Here is a 17998-nt window from a genome sequence, read left to right as displayed (position 1 = left end):
TACTGTTAAAACTATTATTTTAGCGGCGTTATTTATTTATTTTAAAGATTAAATAAAACTGTATAAATTTATTTATAACCCTTCGGACTACTCTATTAGTCTTAAGGATAAAAAAGTATTTTTATAGTAGCTAGTAAATAAGGTCGTAACCGGCCTTAGGGCTAAGACTAAGGGTAAAACCAAAGTTAAAATTAGTATTAATAAGAGCGATTCGGAAGCCAACGACTAATTTAATAAAAATAAGAACAATAATACCTCCAAATAGTAAATTTACCGCTTCCTCTATTAATTTTAAACGACTTCCGTATTATTTCTATATATTAATTTTATATAGGGATGAATTTATTATCGATTAAAACGGTTTAAATAAAAGAAAATACTATAAAATAAATATAATTAAATACAATAATCTCCATCTTACGCAAATTATTATAAATAAGGTTTAATTCCTACGTAATTCCGAGAATATATTATAGCAATAGATCCGTAAAATCCTTCGCGATTTGACGGTCTTTCATTCCGCAATACCCCTTCTAAATTTAATATATAATTTAAAGGCGTTCGCTAAGATATTATAGGATAATACTTAATTCCTACTAAAAAAGAAGTTCAATTCCAATCCCGACGTATTTAGAATTTTAAGGATTTACAATTTAAGCAGCGAACTATACATCTTCAAACTTAATATAAATTCTATAACCGTTAGAACCCTCCGAGAAATTAAAGAGAATTAGGGGTTTAAATAGTAAGTCCTATATTCGAATTACTAAAAGCGTATTTCCTCTAAAGGTACTATTATAAATAAATAAACCAATTTTATTATAAAGGAATTATAAATATTCTTCCTTAGTAAGGATATATACACCCTATTAATGTTATTAAATAATTAAATTATATATTCGTTAACGTTTATCCCTCTAATAAAAATATATTAAATCTACTTTAAATATAGTAAACGTTTAATTAAAAAAAGTAGCGGCTCTAACCGACTTATATTTAACGCTTATGACCTAGTGATTAAATAACGCCTCTAGCAACTATTTTGTTTGCTGCGGTGCCCTGACTGGCCTATAATGATAGCACCAGTACAAGGTTGCTACAGTGAACTATGCACTTGTAGCAGAGCGGAGCGGAAGCGGTAGGAAGTACGACAGCAATGCTGAAGGAAGCAGCGTAGTTGCAAGTACAATAAAAGGATGTTGTAAAAGAGGTCTTAGAGAGGACTCTGCTCTCAAGACAGAAGATTACAGTGGACTCTGCACTGTGAGAAAAGACTATATTGTATTGCTTGACTTGTGCTTGCTTGCTTAAGGAGTGACGAACTGAAGGAGAGGAGAGGTCTCTATATACATGGACACTAAGCATCTAGAAGCTTCTGTTGAATCCTGTGATGACAAATCAGTCTGGAAGAAATGCTAGCTAAGTTATAAGACTCTAGAATACAGTGGCAAAACCTCTTGTATTCTAGTACATTCTGTGGGGACTGAGTCAACTGATTCCGTAGAAGGAATAGTTCAACTAGCCTTCTATACTACAAGGTAGTACAAGGCAGTTACAAGGCACAGTACTAGCCACACGTTAACATATTTTAATTTAAAAGATAAAGCGAAGGGCGTTAGGCCTTTCCTAATATAAAGGCTATTCTTCTTTATTTAAAATATATATACATAAAATATATTATAAATAAATAATAAAATCGGTTGTAAAGCTATAGCGAAAATACAATTCCGGGAATAGAATACTTAATAAGAAATCTTTATTTTAAAAAAAGATAAGAAGGCTAAAATCGTCAGCTAGTTTAAGCGTTAATAAAGTTAACGTACTTATTAAATTGAATTTTAATAGAAGTTTAATATATATATATAATTACTTTATTAATAATCCTAATATTTTACTACCTATCGATCGGACGGGTATGGTTTATTAAGCGGCGTCCTAATCCCCTTTATAAATATAAATTCTAAATAAATATTGCAAAGAATTATAAACTAGCGAACGTATCCTTATTGTTATTAATTACTTATAAATATAAATATAAATATACCCTATTAATAGCCTAAAACCGATAGGGGAGGCAAACTTCCCCCAATATTCTCCCATATCGGTTTTAATCGTCGATATCGTTTAATATTTATTAGGACCCTCTATTTTTTCTTCTAAACAGCTAATTTCGTCGTTAAAGCGATTATATTAAATTAAAGCGCGTAAAAGTATATTAATATTATTTATGATTAGAATAATAAGTATACGAGGATTGATATTTTAATCTTTAATTCTAGTATTACTATAGTTAAATTTAATATTTACATTTAATATAGTACGGGTATTAGATTAAAGTTTATATAGAATATTTTAATAATCTTCTAATATTTTAATCGATTCTATTATATTAATTAAATTAAAATTATAAAATAATACTTTCCTTAAATTAACGGAATTATTTCTAATTAGTAAGAAGAAAAGATTATACGTAAAGTTTATTTTCCTTCCTATTTCCCCTATCGAATTTAAAACCGCTATATTAACCTCTTTTATTAGTAGGTCTATACGTTATAGCCGTCATTTATAATTACCTACAAAGTCAATTCGCCCGTACTAAAATCGATTATTATTTACAAAATTACTAAAACCATCCTTACTTATAATTTCGATCGGTTCTTATAAGTAGCCGAACCTTTCTAATATATTAATGTATTTATATCCCCTCGTACGGACAAAATTAGGGTTATATATATTCATATCGTTAAAGTATATACTAAATAGAATTCGATTAAAGTAAGGGACTTCGAAAACGAATATAGCGATTATAAATAGGTAAATATAATCCGTCTCTTCCCTATTATTAATCCTATATACGTCGATATATACCCCGATCCTAACGAGCCAGTTAACAACGGTAGGCTATTAGAGGTAGCCTAGACCCCTCTTTTAAACGAATAAAAGAAACGCTACTTTATAATTTTAATACAAGCTCTAATTAAATTTTTTTAATCGGAATAATAATATTATATTCTAAAGTAGAAGAAATTAATTGAAAAAATATTATAATTTATATATATTATTAATATAATAAAGATACTCTTACTTATTAATACTTAAAGAATAGAAACAATAGCTAACATTAACCCCTTTATAATACTTAAAAAAACATTTATATATATTTAGTAATAGCGCTACGTTTAATAAATAACGTTATAGGGAGGAGGGTAGCTAAAAAACTTTAAATAAGGATAGAACGGCTACTAATAACAATAAAATTTTAGTCGGCGGTAATTAAAGTATAAATAATTATAGAACTCCTATTAACGATAATAAACTAATTCGTATAATCCAACTCATAACGGAATATATAAGTCGTTTCCTACGCGTACTTTTCGCTAAAACAAAAAAGGTATATAATAAAAAGTCCGTCGAAAAGCTTTTCAACGAATAATATTTGGAATAGGCCCGAAAATACGTATAATCGAAGGGGTATTTATATTACCGCTTATAATATAACCCATTTATAAATAATAAATACGAAGTTATAAAAATATTCGGGAGAGAAGACAATATATATAAAGTATATAAATTCATAATTCCTACTACTTATAATAGTAATAAAATATAGATTCCGGAGTAGGTTACCGATTACATACGCGAGAATTAGGTAGCTAAATCCGATAGTCCTATCTAATTCCGGCCTTATTTAAATCTAATAGGGGTAAGAATAAGTATTTCCCCTATTAGTTTTTATAATGGATAATATAATCTATATTTTAATATTCGTATACTACTACGTAAGAAGGGTATTTCCCCTATTAGTTTTTATAACGGAAGATATAGTTTATATTTCGATATTCGTATATTATTATTTAAAATACTCTAACCTTTATTACTTCAATTACCCATATTAATATAGAGAAATAAATAATAATCAGTATATATTTACTTTAAATCTTAGGGATTTTTAAATATTTCTTATTTTTATTAATTACGATATTTAAATAATAGAGCGCGGAGTCTTTACTACTTTTATTCGCTTATATAGGTTTGAACAATTATATCGCTATTATATTAGGATTAATATCTTTAAGTACCGCTCCCCTTCTAGGCTTTCATTAGCTTTAATTAGCGTTATTTTCTATCCTTTAATAAATTTATAAATTTTAGGAAATAGCGTTTATTTAATTTATATATTATTATAATATTTATTATATTCTCTTTTCGTTTTTATATTAATGTTTTTGTATATTCCTTAAGGATATTCGTCGAATTAATTCTTATTGTCCTCACTATTTGACTTTAGTATACTTTAATATACTTTAGGAATTTTCGCGCTACGTTTTAATTCCCTACTCGGTAAATAAATACGAATTTTAACGTTTAAATCTATATAAGTCCGTGTTAATACTTTCGCTATAGGGTTTTACCGACTATTCGTTTCATACATTCGCTTTCTAACTTCGTAATCGAATAACTTACGAATAAATAAATAAAATATAATTAAACGTAGTTATATATTATATTAATAATTTATTAAATATTTACTATACAATATATTAAATTGTATTATATCTTAGAACGTTCGTTAGCATAATATTTTTAAATAGCCGATTTTAACTAATAAGCGTATATATAAAGTATCTTCATTATATATATAAGCGAATCTTTATTAAACCATCTTATTGTATATTACATTCGTCTACCAGATCTTTCTTTATTTACTATATTCGTACTTACTTTACTATATACTATAGCTTCTTACCAATTTACTTAGGCTTTTACTTAAAATATTACTTAAAATATATAGAATAGTCGTTCTATACCTCTATTAGTCGTATTATTATTAAAGTATAGTCCAATTCCTTTTATTATAGGAACTATCGCTTCTTTTATTACCCCTCCCCCCCTTAATTGTAAGTATATAATTATTTAAAATACGAGCTGAATAGAATCGTAAATATAATTTATAGCGACCGTTTATTCCTAATTCTTCTAAAAATTATATATAGGTAGGTTGAGCTTTAAGGTTTAATTCCCTATCTATCCTTTCAGCTAAGCCCTACTATTTAATTGATTATAGGCTTTATATTATAAATAAGTTAGAACTTACAACCCTAGGGACGTTACTGTCGAAATTACTATAAAGGCCGTTATCTAATATTTTTAACCCTATATATAGCGTTTACTAAAATTCTTCTAAGGATTATATATACGTAAATTAAATATTTAGGCTTAACTCCCTATATATCCTTTCAACTAAACCTTATTATTTAATTAATTATAAACTTTATATTATAAATAAATTAAGTCAAAACGAACGGTATTATTAACTAAATATTACAAATATTTTATTTTAATTTAAAAAGAAAAAACCTAAGTGGATAATCCAACGCAACTAACAATAAATATTTAAAAGTAGGCAACTACAAAGTACAGTAATTTTAACCTATGTATATTATATTAGATTTTATTAATTCGTTTAAATTTTAATTATTTTAAACGAATAGCTACTATAAGATTCAAATAATATCGAAGTATAATGATTTTACTTTAATACAATAAATTCCATTAATTTATTTAGTATATAACGAATATTATTAAGGATACTACTAACAATACTAATGGTAACGACGGCGATAGCAACGGCGATAGCGACGGCGATAATACTACCGAAAATACTAATGATAGCGATAGTAATAACGACGGCAATAGCAACGGCGATAGCGACGGCGATAGCGAAGAATTAAGAGAACCGGTATAGAAGAAGGTATACTTTACGAAGGCACGTAGGGTAATATATAAAGTAAAGAAACGGGAAATAAAAGCAAAGAAAATAAATAAATTAGATTTCCAAGTTCCGAAGAATATAATAAGGGGATTTTATTCTACTATTTTATAAGTTATACTAATTTATTGGGTATAAATAAAAATTAACGATCCTATTATTAAATAATTAGAATTTTCCTTTCGTATTAATATAAAAAAACGGTCGTACTATTACCTACTTCGCCGGTATTATATTCCGCTTTAAACGCATTTAATTACTTTATAAAGACTATTTATTTATTCCTAATTAACTATTCGTTTAGTAATTTATTATAAGTCCTTTTACGTTCGCTATTTTAGAAAATTCCAACCCTATAATTTAGGCGATTATTCTTATTATTCTACCTTTTAAATAGAAAGACTTTACTAAAAACTACTATTAGCCGGACTATTTATAATTATATTTTAGATTGGGCATTTTTAACCCATTGTTATCGTTATTTAATTAATTGCGTAGCGAATAAGGTTTCCTAGTACTATGTTTCTAATTACTATTTATAGAATAATAATATAATTAAATTATTAAATATGTACCTATTTATTTTACCGACCGATTAACGGCCGTTCGGACGTTATATTTATATTTAAATTAGCCCTATTATACTATATAGTTCGAAATCGACTAAAAAGAGAATCCTAACTTTAAAGGCAATATAAAATACTTTAATACTATATTAGGAAGAGTAAATATATCGGAACGTAATTTACGCTTATTAAAAACCGATTTCCTATATAAATACTATTTCGAAGTGAATTGGTTATAATATAAAATTCTAATAAATATAATAAATAAATTTTTAATTGACTTTAAAAGAAGTTATTTAAAGGAATTGGAATTACGGTAGGGAATGGATAGTAAAATAATTACCTACGAAAGGTTTTATTTTAAATCGGATCACCTATTGGAATTATACAAACCGAGGTAGTAACTATTTTTAAGTATATATTAACCTTAATATTATATAATTACGCTTTATTTATCGGACGTATATTAATTATAGTTGGGTCTAGATAATGATTAACCTATAATTAGTAATTTAAATTATACGAATTTAATATTGGGATTTATTATAATTCATTGCGATATTTATTATATTTCCGTTTAATTCGCCGTATAAATAGCTATTAATTATACTGATACGTTAAATCGAATATAGTCTTTCGAAAGTTTTTATAAGTAATTATTATAAGATATAGAAGTAAGGGTAGAAAGAGTAATTTAAAAAAGAATTAGGTTCGAAATAGTTCGAATAAATTAAGTATTCGATGATAAGGTTATAAAGTTGGAATGGAATATTATAATAGCTATTCGAATCCTTTAGGATTCAGTCGTAAAGGTTTAAAATATAATTAGAAGGAACTATAGTAAATTGTTAGATATTATAAAAAATATATTAGAAGTAGTAATTACGAGTGCGGCGGAAGTTGCCTTAGTAAAGGATAATTAAGTATTCGTCCGAAAAGGGGTTAAGTACTTAATAATGGATAATAATAATTCCGATAATAATAATTGCGATAATAATACTTACGATATAAAATAATTATTAGGTTAATTATTTTATAATTAATATTAACTTACTAGCGGTCTATAGGTATACTATTAAAGTTATTGCTAGTAAAGAAACGTTCGGAAAATGAGATTATCTATATTATATGGCGCTTAGAATAGGATTAAATTGAAATATCGAAATATTTTTTAATAATATATAATATATTAGCTCTATTAATTTGAAGGAATTTACTAAATTTAATAAGTTATACGTAGATTTTTTGCCTACCCTATAAGGGTTCGAAGTATAGCTATTAGTAAAGTAAATTAAATTTTATATTAAATTGGACGTATTTAAAGAAAGAATAATATTAGTCGATTTTCCTGGACTTTCGGACGCAATAGAAAATTGTATTAAGGTAGTTCAGCGGTTTTTCGAAGAATAGAATAATTTAATAATTAATTTAACCCGCGTCGGAGGAGGAGAAATGGTAATTAAATAGACTTTTTTTCTAAAGGTCGTCTACTTATTATTGGGGAAGAATTTTCGGTAGAACGGCTTTTTAATTAATTCCTTTATCGAAATATCCTCGCCTTAATACAATAAACCCTCCCGTTACCATAAATATTTCCGACGCATTTAAATTTATACCTATTCCGTAATTTTCTAAAGGTTTATCCAATTTCCCTAAATAAAAGTACGTTTAATTTATAATTACCTTTTAAACTTCTTCTAATTTATAACCTAATATTCTTTTATAGGATAAATTTTAAGTATTTAAAGGATCGGAATACTTAGGAATATATTATCTATTTATTTTCTTTATTATAGTTTTTAAGAATTAATTTATATTAATATCTACGCTATATATAGGGTAGAAATTGATAAATATCTTTAATTTAAGGCGGTCCCCTACCCGAGTATTTTAAAATAGTGGCTAATTAGTGTTTTAAATAATGATTTTTAATTATATAAATCCTATTGGGGAGACGGTAGAGCGGAGTATAATTTTATTAAACTTCCAGAATTAATAGTAAATTTTATATTTTAAAATATTAGATAGAAGTCCGAAAAAGATTTTTATCGTTCTCTTAGGAAGCTATTAATAACTTTGGACGAAAAAGCCCTAATATATTCGAAGGAAGAAATAAAATACAATAAATTGCTTTACCCCTTTAGATTTTAATAAAATAGAAGCAACAGTATATGGAAGAAGGAATTAGGAATTAATTATTATAGATAATACTATAATTTAATTTCCGAAGAAAAAAGTATATTTAAAACTATTACGTTTTCGGAAGGCCGCTTCGATTAGAAAATCTTCGTTTAGGACTAAAGGAACGAACTATAAAATAGCGTAAATAAATCTATGTTCTTTAAATAACTATAATAGTAGATATTATCTAAAAGAATATTTAATTTAAAGAATTAGAGGATAAATAATTTAATAATACTCCGAATATTAATCAGCGCCTTCCTTCTAATTTACTTTTATTATCGTCCTTAAATAATAATTTTTCCTCTTTAATTCTAGGGCTCTCTTAAAGAATTATCCATATCGTATATTTATTAGCGTTAGGTAGAGTAATAAATATTAAATCTTACCAGACTATTGTATAACTTTTACAGAGTATTAAACCTTTTAAAATATTACTTATAACCGCCCTAATATTCTTAAGAGAAGTAGCGGAAATTTGGATAGGATTTTACTATTCTTTAAGGCGGATCTTAATACCGTATTAATATTCGATCTATTCTAGGATAATTTTGAACTTTTGGTTTTAGCTGTCTATAATACGAAAATAGACTATTATTAACATTATCTACATTAATAGGGGTAGGATAGCTATTCTTATTATTATTTTAATCTCTTGGAGACTATTTATAACCTTCTTAACGTTATTAGGGTAAACAATAAATTTCGTCCCTATATATTTTATTTCGTCATTAAGGTAAATAATAGATTTTATTATTAAATATTTTATTTTATTATACTATTTAACTTTATACGAATGTACTGCTCTTGCGGGACGGGTAAGGAGACCTTTGCACACTTGGTTTACGACTGTCTATGGACATTCAACCAGCGAATAAGGGAAGAAGAGTGGCCGCACAGCCAAGAGCAACTGGCTGTATACTTGGACGACGGAGAGCAAGCCGACCGCCTCCTCGGTTGGGTATTGAGATTGGGACGGCTCCGAGAGTACCGTCTAGCAGTTGAGTTGGAGGAGGAAGGAGTCGGCGAAGCCGACCCTCAGGGATAACACATCAGTCGATGGTAAGATATCGGCGATGCGTTAACGTCATTATTCACCGAGCGGTGGGTGAGCACCGCTACGGTAGGAAACGCAGGTGCCGGCCTCGCGGCTGGGCAAGGGGCGGGGGTTTTTATCCGGCAGACGGAAGTATGTACGGTTTTCCCTCCGAAAATAGGTGAAGGACCCCATGCCCATCGGGCGCTTATTATATAGTTACTAGCATAGGGAATAAGACTACTATCACTATCACTTTATACGAATATTTTGAATTATTCAATTACTATTTAATTGTTATAAATAAATAACGAATTTATTATTTATATCCAATAAGGGTAATTATAAATACTAACAATAACTCGTTTAAAATCTATAAAGATAATAGTTCCTCTACATATATAGCTTCCTCTCCCTATAAGGGTTTTAAAACCAATAAGGGAGTAGAAAGTTAGTTCTCCTATTGGTTTTAAACGCGTTAACTTTTATATATATTAACCTCCTTTCCTTATAGGGGTTTAAAACTAATAGGAGAATAGAGGGTTAATTCCCCTATTAATTTTAAACGCGCTAACCTTTATATACATTAGCTTCCCTTCTTACGGAGGCCGGTAATACCAGTTCGTTATTATTTTTCAGAGTTTAGACGAATATTAGTATATATTAATGCTTTCTTCTCTCCTTTATCGGATTTAAATAATAATTACTATAATATCCCATTAATTTTTAAAAATTCTATATTTAAAAGCCCTAATACCCTATATAAATATTATTATACTATATAATCTTCGAAGTAATTCCGCAAAATACAAAATTTGCGCGAGATTAGCCTATATTAATAGTGCCCTAAACTATTTTCGGTTTAATTTATATAAATACTTAAAGATTAATTAGAAAGGGCCTATACAAAATCATTATCGGAATTAACGCTATTATTAAAATATATCCGTTCGCCCTTATTATTACAGATAATTATTTCTCTTATATCCCTTTTTATTTACCAAATAACCCTCTCGGGGTTTCGGATTATTATTTACTTATTTATTTGTAAAGGTTGGACTTCCTTTATATTAAAGGTATCGAACTTTAATTCTAATAATATAATAAGTCCGAATTGTAAAATATTAGGGGTATTAAATTCCGAATTATCGGGTGGTTAGAAATTAGTATATTTTTATTATACTTACTTATTCTAATATATTATATAAGTATAATTAATAATATTTTTATTAGTAAATAGATTTATATATCTATTAGTTTGATAAATTCGTATATTATTTTTAATGACTTTATGGATAGCTATAGTATATAAGCTAATAGTAGAAAGCTGGACGAATATAGTCCTAGTATTGTAAATTGAATTCTTGTTTTACTGAATATCGAATATAAAAAAAGCGTTAATATATTCGAAGACTATACTAATCGCCTTTTATTAACTATTAATTGTAGAATATCATATTATATTAGATTGTAAGATAGTATTAACGAACGGTTTATTTATAACTTCGGGGTAAAGTAGTTATTAAATAAAATATTTTAAGTTTATAATTACTTAATTTACTACTATAAAATAGGATAGGAAAGAGGTTTATTATTTATTATAGGATGCTGTAATCCTTTAAAGAGATAGTTTTATTAAATACTATAAAAATACGGATAACCTATAAATAACGATAAATATTATAATAATTAATATTTATTGTCCCTGAAGGCATTTTATACCTAAATTAAATAGTTAGAAAAAAGACCTTATTATAGATAAAAAGTAGTTACCAATTAATAAATTCTTTCCCGGCGCTTAATATAATTCGGTACATAAAGAATTTAATAAGGTTAAATTTTGAAATATAATTATAGTCGACGAGCCTAGTAATAAGAAAAGTTAGGATCCTAAAGGCAAATATATTTTCCAATAGATACCTACCGTCGTAGAATTTTATATTATATTATTTTACCCGGACGCCCCTTCTAAAACTTTAAATATCTTTAATTATTAAGGGTTAGAAAATACGAAAAATTATATTAATCTAATTTATAAAGATATAAAAGAACATAAATATAATAAGAATCTACTATTTACAATTATAAATATAATTAGTTTTAAATTAGTCGAAGATAATATAGCGGATAAAAATATCATTTTTTAATTACTATAGACGAAAATAAGTCGATCGCCGAAATTATCTTTATTTAAATCAAAAATATCGAAGAAGAATTTATTATATAGACGATAAACGCTAACGATTTTACCTTTATTTTCTATAATAGCTAATATTTAGAAAATATAGCTTTTAGCAGTTGTCGGTCGCTTAACGACTAGGAAGAGAAAGATAGATTATTCTAATTTCCGCCCGAATATAGCGGCTAATCGACCTTTAGTAAAATAACGGGCCGTATTATCGAAGGATAGCGGCATAACGCTCAAATAATTAAATAATTATTCCAATTCGAATTTAATATATAAACGCTATTAGGATATTATAAACGGGCTATTAATATTAGGATTACCAATAAGGAAATAAATAGTAAAGTTCTATATAATGTTCTTCCAACCAATACTAAAACGTTTTATATAATCTACAAAATTAAAATTATTATAAATAATAACTATATTCGGGTTACAACTAACGAATTTAAAGTTTATTTAGAATTATATAAATATATAAATAGATTTACGAATGTAGGGGCGTTAAATTCTAATAGGGAGAATTAAATCTACCCTTATAAAATTTAAATATATATATTATAAAAATATTAATAAATCGATTAATAGTTTGTAAAATAACTTTATACGAAGAAACTATATTATATTAGACTAATATATTATATATGCGTAATTATATAAAATTATTCTTAAAGTAAATATTAAATAGCTTCGGAATAAATATACTCATTTAGGATATATAGGAATTTATAATAATAAACGATATTATAATTACGAAAATATAAATCTCCCCTTTTTTCCAAGTACTATCCTTTAATTTATAAGAGCCTTAGTAAGCGCGTTATTATATATATAGCGCCGTAAATAATTCTATTAATTCGGGAGCAATTTTTATTAGGATTCTATATACGGAACGAAAATGAAAACGAATCTATATAATATTAGAAACGTCCTTAATAATAAGAATACTATTAATAAATTTATTAGTAAAGAATAATATAAATACCCCTACTACTTTTAATTCCTATAAAAGCAATTTAAATTCTATACGGAGGGAAATTTAGAAATATATTCGGGGTAATTTCTATTTTTCTATTGCCTATTCGTTTATTCGAAATTAAATAGTAGGTTCCGTTACTTATTCGTTTATTTAAAATTAGGTAATAAATTCGTTAGAGGGAAGGTTGATATTATCCTATTCGAAGTATAAATAAATACTAATTTCCGAAAATACCTTATATATAATAAATTCCTTAAAAGCGTTAGGAAATATATTAAAACGCTTATTATACCGCTAGGATATTATACTCCTTCAATAAATATAGAAGTAAATTAAATACTACTATAAATTCGTCCGATAACGATCTTTAATAAAAATATTAATACGTTCGAATAATTCTTAAATAGGGTTTAAAATATTAGAATCGTTACTCGAAGTATTTACCCGAGAAATATTTACTCTAAAGGCCTTAAAAAAGGGCTCTCTACCCAAAGTATTACCCTAAATATAAAGGGTTTATTAGAAAATTCGCTAGAGGATTGTTAATAGGGGTCGGTATATAATAATTAAAATATAAGTAAAGGAAATATAAGTATAGAAATTAATTAGGTTACCCAATATAATTAGTAGGACGTAAGTATATTATTAATATTAAGAAGAGCGGGAGAAGAGGGAAGAAAGGATAGGATTAATAAATATATAGTATCAGATATACGTATAGGGCGTACGTATAAAGCGTATAATTACGTTAGGTAGTATAATAATATATAGGATAAATTAGAGATATATAACTAGTTTGCGTACAATGGACCCTTCTATCTATATTAGTCTTAGATCACAGTATAGCCGCGTCTCTTTATCTTATAGGTCCAAATGGTATAATATTAAGATTAGTAGGTAGGTAAATGTAGTAGGGATATTACAACCATTTGAACCCGCAGGTACAAAGAGACGCAAGGGCCATGCGTAGGTAGCTGAGTAAATGAGACTAGCTACGCATGGCATCGGGAATGTGGTCGCCCTCACGGCGTCTTGAGGGCGGGCCCGTCTGAGCCGCTTGCTAGAGGATCCATCAAGAACCCCAGATGCGGTACGCTGCATGTTCGATTACGGTCTAGAACTCTAAGGACCCACCTAGTGCGGTCCGCCGTTATGCACCCGGCGGCGTGACGCCCGCCTTGTGGACGTGAGAAGACGGTGCTGGATTCGTTGTGCAGGAATCCAGTCGGGTAAGATTCATTCCATCATCGTTCCGAGCCTCGTCAGGACGCGAGCCAGCACGTGGTGAGGCTGGCGAGCTAAGAGCTCCTCTACCGATAAACCCAAGGGCCCGCGTGTCTTCCCTATGCTGTGTCCCCCCCGAGGCGTGGTCATGCATAGCTTTCTCGACTCGATAGGTAAAAGTATACAGGTAGATAGCTAGGTACCCAAACGGCGAAAGTCGGCACTTGGGAAATGGGTTTGGCGTCCTGTGGTTTGGTTTCGTCAGCTCGAGCTCGGATAACATCCGAACAGGCCACCCTTGAGTTTTAAACATACACTACTTGTAGGCTCCTAGCGCAAATCAATATTTGGCTCCACTGGGAGGGTTGGATCGCCGATCATCTCTCGGCATTGAATTTGGAATCCGAATCGAGCTTGTGAAAAAAGGCCTCCTTGAAAATGCGATTTTGGGACATCCTGATATACATGTCCATGGTATAGATAAGACACCAACTTGATCGCCGTGGTCTTTTTGGGGTGGGCGAGGTGGGAGGTGGCCTGCTATACAAGCGTCTACAAAGACAGAACAAGGCCATCAAGCAAGAAGAAAAAGGAAAAGAAACTAACTTGGAGGTTTCCAGTTCTTGCCCACACAATCAGTCACGCCTGCTATTTCGCTGAAGAGCTACGACGATTGCCAGACTGCTTGCATGACAAAGTTCCTATCTTCAGATTGTACTTGCCTCTATTATTTACACTACCTACCTTCCCTCGATACAAAGTGCCGTTGTTGTGTAGCCAAGGGAGGTGCTAGGCACTACCTCTACGTATTGTACTGCTCAGTGCCGGTGGTATGCGACTATGGTGGATGCCCGAATGCGGCTGGAATTACAAACGCCACAATTTCCGTTTCGTTGTTTCACTGCACCGACTGAAAGTTACCTGTAAGGCTCTATACAGTTAGTACGCAACAAAGGTACCGACGGTACATACAAGCCACAGGTGATAGCCCCGCACCCCACCTCTAAGCATGCGTTGACTCATCACTGCAAGGTTTTGGTACCACATAGCGGCCGAGCAGGCGCATTGTCAACTCCAGCTTCGAACGCGCCGGTGCCTCTTGACATTGTGCCCCCCACTACAACAGTCTTCCCCGCGCTTTTCCGATCCGCGGCCACTTACACAACCAGGCCCTCGTCAACCCATTTCTGTAGAGAGTCCTACCTGCTAAGAAGAATTGGCAATGTCGGGCAAGCAGGCCAGCAAGGGCGAAGCTGCCAACAAGTCCAAAAAGCCCGCCAAGGGCGGCGCCGAGGAGAAGAGAGAAGATGCTCTGCAGGCCGTCATCCTCGCTGACTCCTTCCAAGACCGCTTCCAGCCTTTTGCGCTTGAAAAGCCCAGGGTAAATGCTTCATGCTCCATGCTTCACGCCTTATGCCCCTTGTCCCCTTGTCCCCTTGGTGACCTTTTCGTACTGACGACCTCCTCCCGGCAGTGTCTCCTTCCTTTGGTCAATGTGCCCGTTATCGAATACACGCTCGAGTACCTAGCCTCCAACGGCGTCCAGGAGGTCTTCATCTACTGCGGCGCCCACTCCGAAGACGTCGAAGCCTATATCAACGATTCCGATCGATGGAGCCCCGAAAGCAATCTCTGCCCCTTCTCCTCTGTCGAATTCATCCGCGTGTCCGACGCCAGCTCCACCGGTGACTTTTTGCGAGATCTCGACAAGCGCAGTCTTATCTCGGGTGACTTTATCCTCGTCCATGGCGACGTTGTCGCAAACATCCCCCTCGACGGTATTCTGGCCAGGCACCGCGCAAGGAGAGAGGCCAACAGAGACGCCTGCATGACCATCGTGTTGCGCTCAACAGGAGACAGCCCTCACCGAGCTGCAAAGGCCCGGGGCATTACTCCTGTCTTTGTTGTCGACCCCACGAACGGCCGTTGTCTGCAATATGAAGAGATGCACCCACTTCAGAAGGACAAGTACGTCAAGTTGGACGAGTCGGTATTCGACTATGGCGAGTTCGAAATGCGCACCGACCTGATCGACTGTGGCATCGATATTTGCACACCGGATGTTTTGGCTTTGTGGTCCGAGAGCTTCGATTACGAGCTTCCCCGCAAGAACTTCCTTCACGGCGTACTGAAGGACTGGGAGTTGAACGGCAAGATTATCAGCGCCGAGATCCTTGAGGAAGGCTACGGGGCTCGCGCCAGCAACCTCCAGATGTATGATTGCATCAGCAAGGATATCCTCCACCGCTGGACGTTACCATATGTCCCCGATAGCAATCTTCTTCACGGCCAAACTTACAAGTACAAACGGGGTCTGTGGTTAGAGGATGGCGCACACATCGCAAAAAACAGCACAGTAACCAAATCCGTACTGGGGAAGACCGCCTACGTCGACACTGGCAGCAGAATCTCGAGCAGTATCATCGGAAGGAGGTGCCAGATCGGAAAGAATGTGAGGATAGAGAACAGCTATATCTGGGATGACGCGGTGATCGAAGACGGTGCTACCGTTCTGCATTCCATTGTTGCCAACGATGCAGTCATCGGCAAGCACAGTTACATCCCTCAAGGCTCTCTCATCTCCTACGGTGTGCGGATCAGCGCGGGAACACAACTCCCATCTAAACCCCTACCGAGAATCTCCCTCCTTACCAGTGAAGGCGAGCCGGCCAAGACCGATATCAAACTGGTCGGAAACGATGGCAAGGGAGCCCAATATGAAGAGCCAGAAGACGACGAGGACAGCGACTCCGAGGATGAGGGCGATGTGGACCCTGCAGTTCTCCAAAGCTCTCTCATTTACTCTTTGGCCGGCCTCAACATTTCAAGCGAGTCAATCTCCACACTAGCGACCCATGACTCCGATGATGAACTCTCGGACGACGAGTACGAGCACGGTTTCCAATCCAAGGCCAACCGCGAGCGCCTATCCTCCTTCGCGTCCGACGGTTCCGCCGCCGCCGCCATGAAGCTCGACCAGTTCCATGGCGACGCTGTTCACGGACTTGTCGATGCCCTCCGTGCTGACGACAACGAGGACTTCGACTCCGCGAAGCTGGAGTTCATGGGTCTAAGACTGGCCAACAATGCTTCAGACAGCATGATGCGCAAGGCCATTGCCGTGGCCTTTGCCACCCGCGCCGCCGAGCTCATGAGCCCCGAAAACGGTGGTCTTGAGCCTACCAAGGCCGCTGGCCGGGCCCTTACGTCCAAGAAGGGTGCCGTCAAGTTCATTACGGAGGTTGGCGTCGGCGGTAACAAGGTCGATCTCCACGCTGAGTTTGCCCTTGCGTTGCAGAAAGCTTTGGCGGCCATTAAGGGGCTTGATTCTGCGCGCGCAGGAACGCTGCTTGCGGCCCTGCTGCAACAGCTCTATAACCTGGATGTACTCGAGGAGGAGGGTATTCTCGCCTGGTGGACGGATGCTAGGGCCGCAGAGAATGATACACTCTCCAAGATCAAGGAGAAGAGTCGCGTGCTGGTTGAGTGGCTGGAGAACGCAGATGAGGAGGATAGCGACGAAGACAGCGATGAAGAGGATGAAGATAGTGACTAAACGCGTTACGAAGGATGAACGGAAGGAAGGAAAAACGTAAAAGGGGAGGTGTAGATGAATTTATACCCGCAGCACCTGCGATGTTAGAATATTGCGCGTGTTATTTTTTTCGGGAAGGAAAGGATGGATGGACGGGAAAATAGAGCAGAAATCTGACGTCCGCATACTCCTAAATTCGCACACATCTTCCATTGTATAAGCACGGATTCCTGCAATGATGCTGTTAACTAGAATCGCTCGACTGGGTAGCCTTACACACCTGCAAACGATGACCTGAGCGCTCTGAGCACGCAGGGTGTATGGGTGAGAGTCATCAAGAATACAAGGTCGCAATAATCAGAACCATCCATGCTCTCTGCCTACGAACTTTGGTACTTCCTCCACACTCGACCTGTTCATTTCATCATACCTTTTGCATAAAACGTTGGCAGTGTGGTGGTGATGTGTACGGTTATCTTACTGCTCAAACTCGTCATCAAAAGACATCATCCTTAACATGAG

The 17998-nt window shown here is 33.2% G+C and overlaps 1 protein-coding gene across 1 annotated transcript; it reads left to right on the top strand.

Moving 5' to 3' along the window:
• Window positions 1–15008: 15008 nt before the first annotated feature.
• B0H65DRAFT_587922 (nucleotide-diphospho-sugar transferase) lies at window positions 15009–17823 on the top strand. Its single transcript, XM_062830992.1, has 2 exons — window positions 15009–15322; window positions 15416–17823. The coding sequence occupies exons 1-2, from the start codon at window positions 15164–15166 to the stop codon at window positions 17495–17497; spliced, it is 2241 nt and encodes a 746-aa protein (XP_062683139.1). The 5' UTR covers window positions 15009–15163; the 3' UTR covers window positions 17498–17823.
• Window positions 17824–17998: the final 175 nt, after the last annotated feature.

This window comes from Neurospora tetraspora (genome assembly GCF_033439725.1).
Source record: "Neurospora tetraspora strain CBS 560.94 chromosome Unknown B0H65scaffold_3, whole genome shotgun sequence".
NCBI lineage: Eukaryota > Fungi > Ascomycota > Sordariomycetes > Sordariales > Sordariaceae > Neurospora > Neurospora tetraspora.
Note: the sequence above shows the minus strand (reverse complement) of the source record. Positions and strands in the feature narration are given on the sequence as shown.

What these genes read in the sequence shown, in the direction of transcription:
- B0H65DRAFT_587922 (XM_062830992.1), top strand. Translation starts at nt 15,164, where the DNA reads ATGTCGGGCAAGCAGGCCAGCAAGGGCGAAGCTGCCAACAAGTCCAAA. An exon ending in TTGCGCTTGAAAAGCCCAGG is followed by an intron (nt 15,323 to 15,415) that starts GTAAATGCTTCA and finishes TCCTCCCGGCAG; the next exon opens with TGTCTCCTTCCTTTGGTCAA.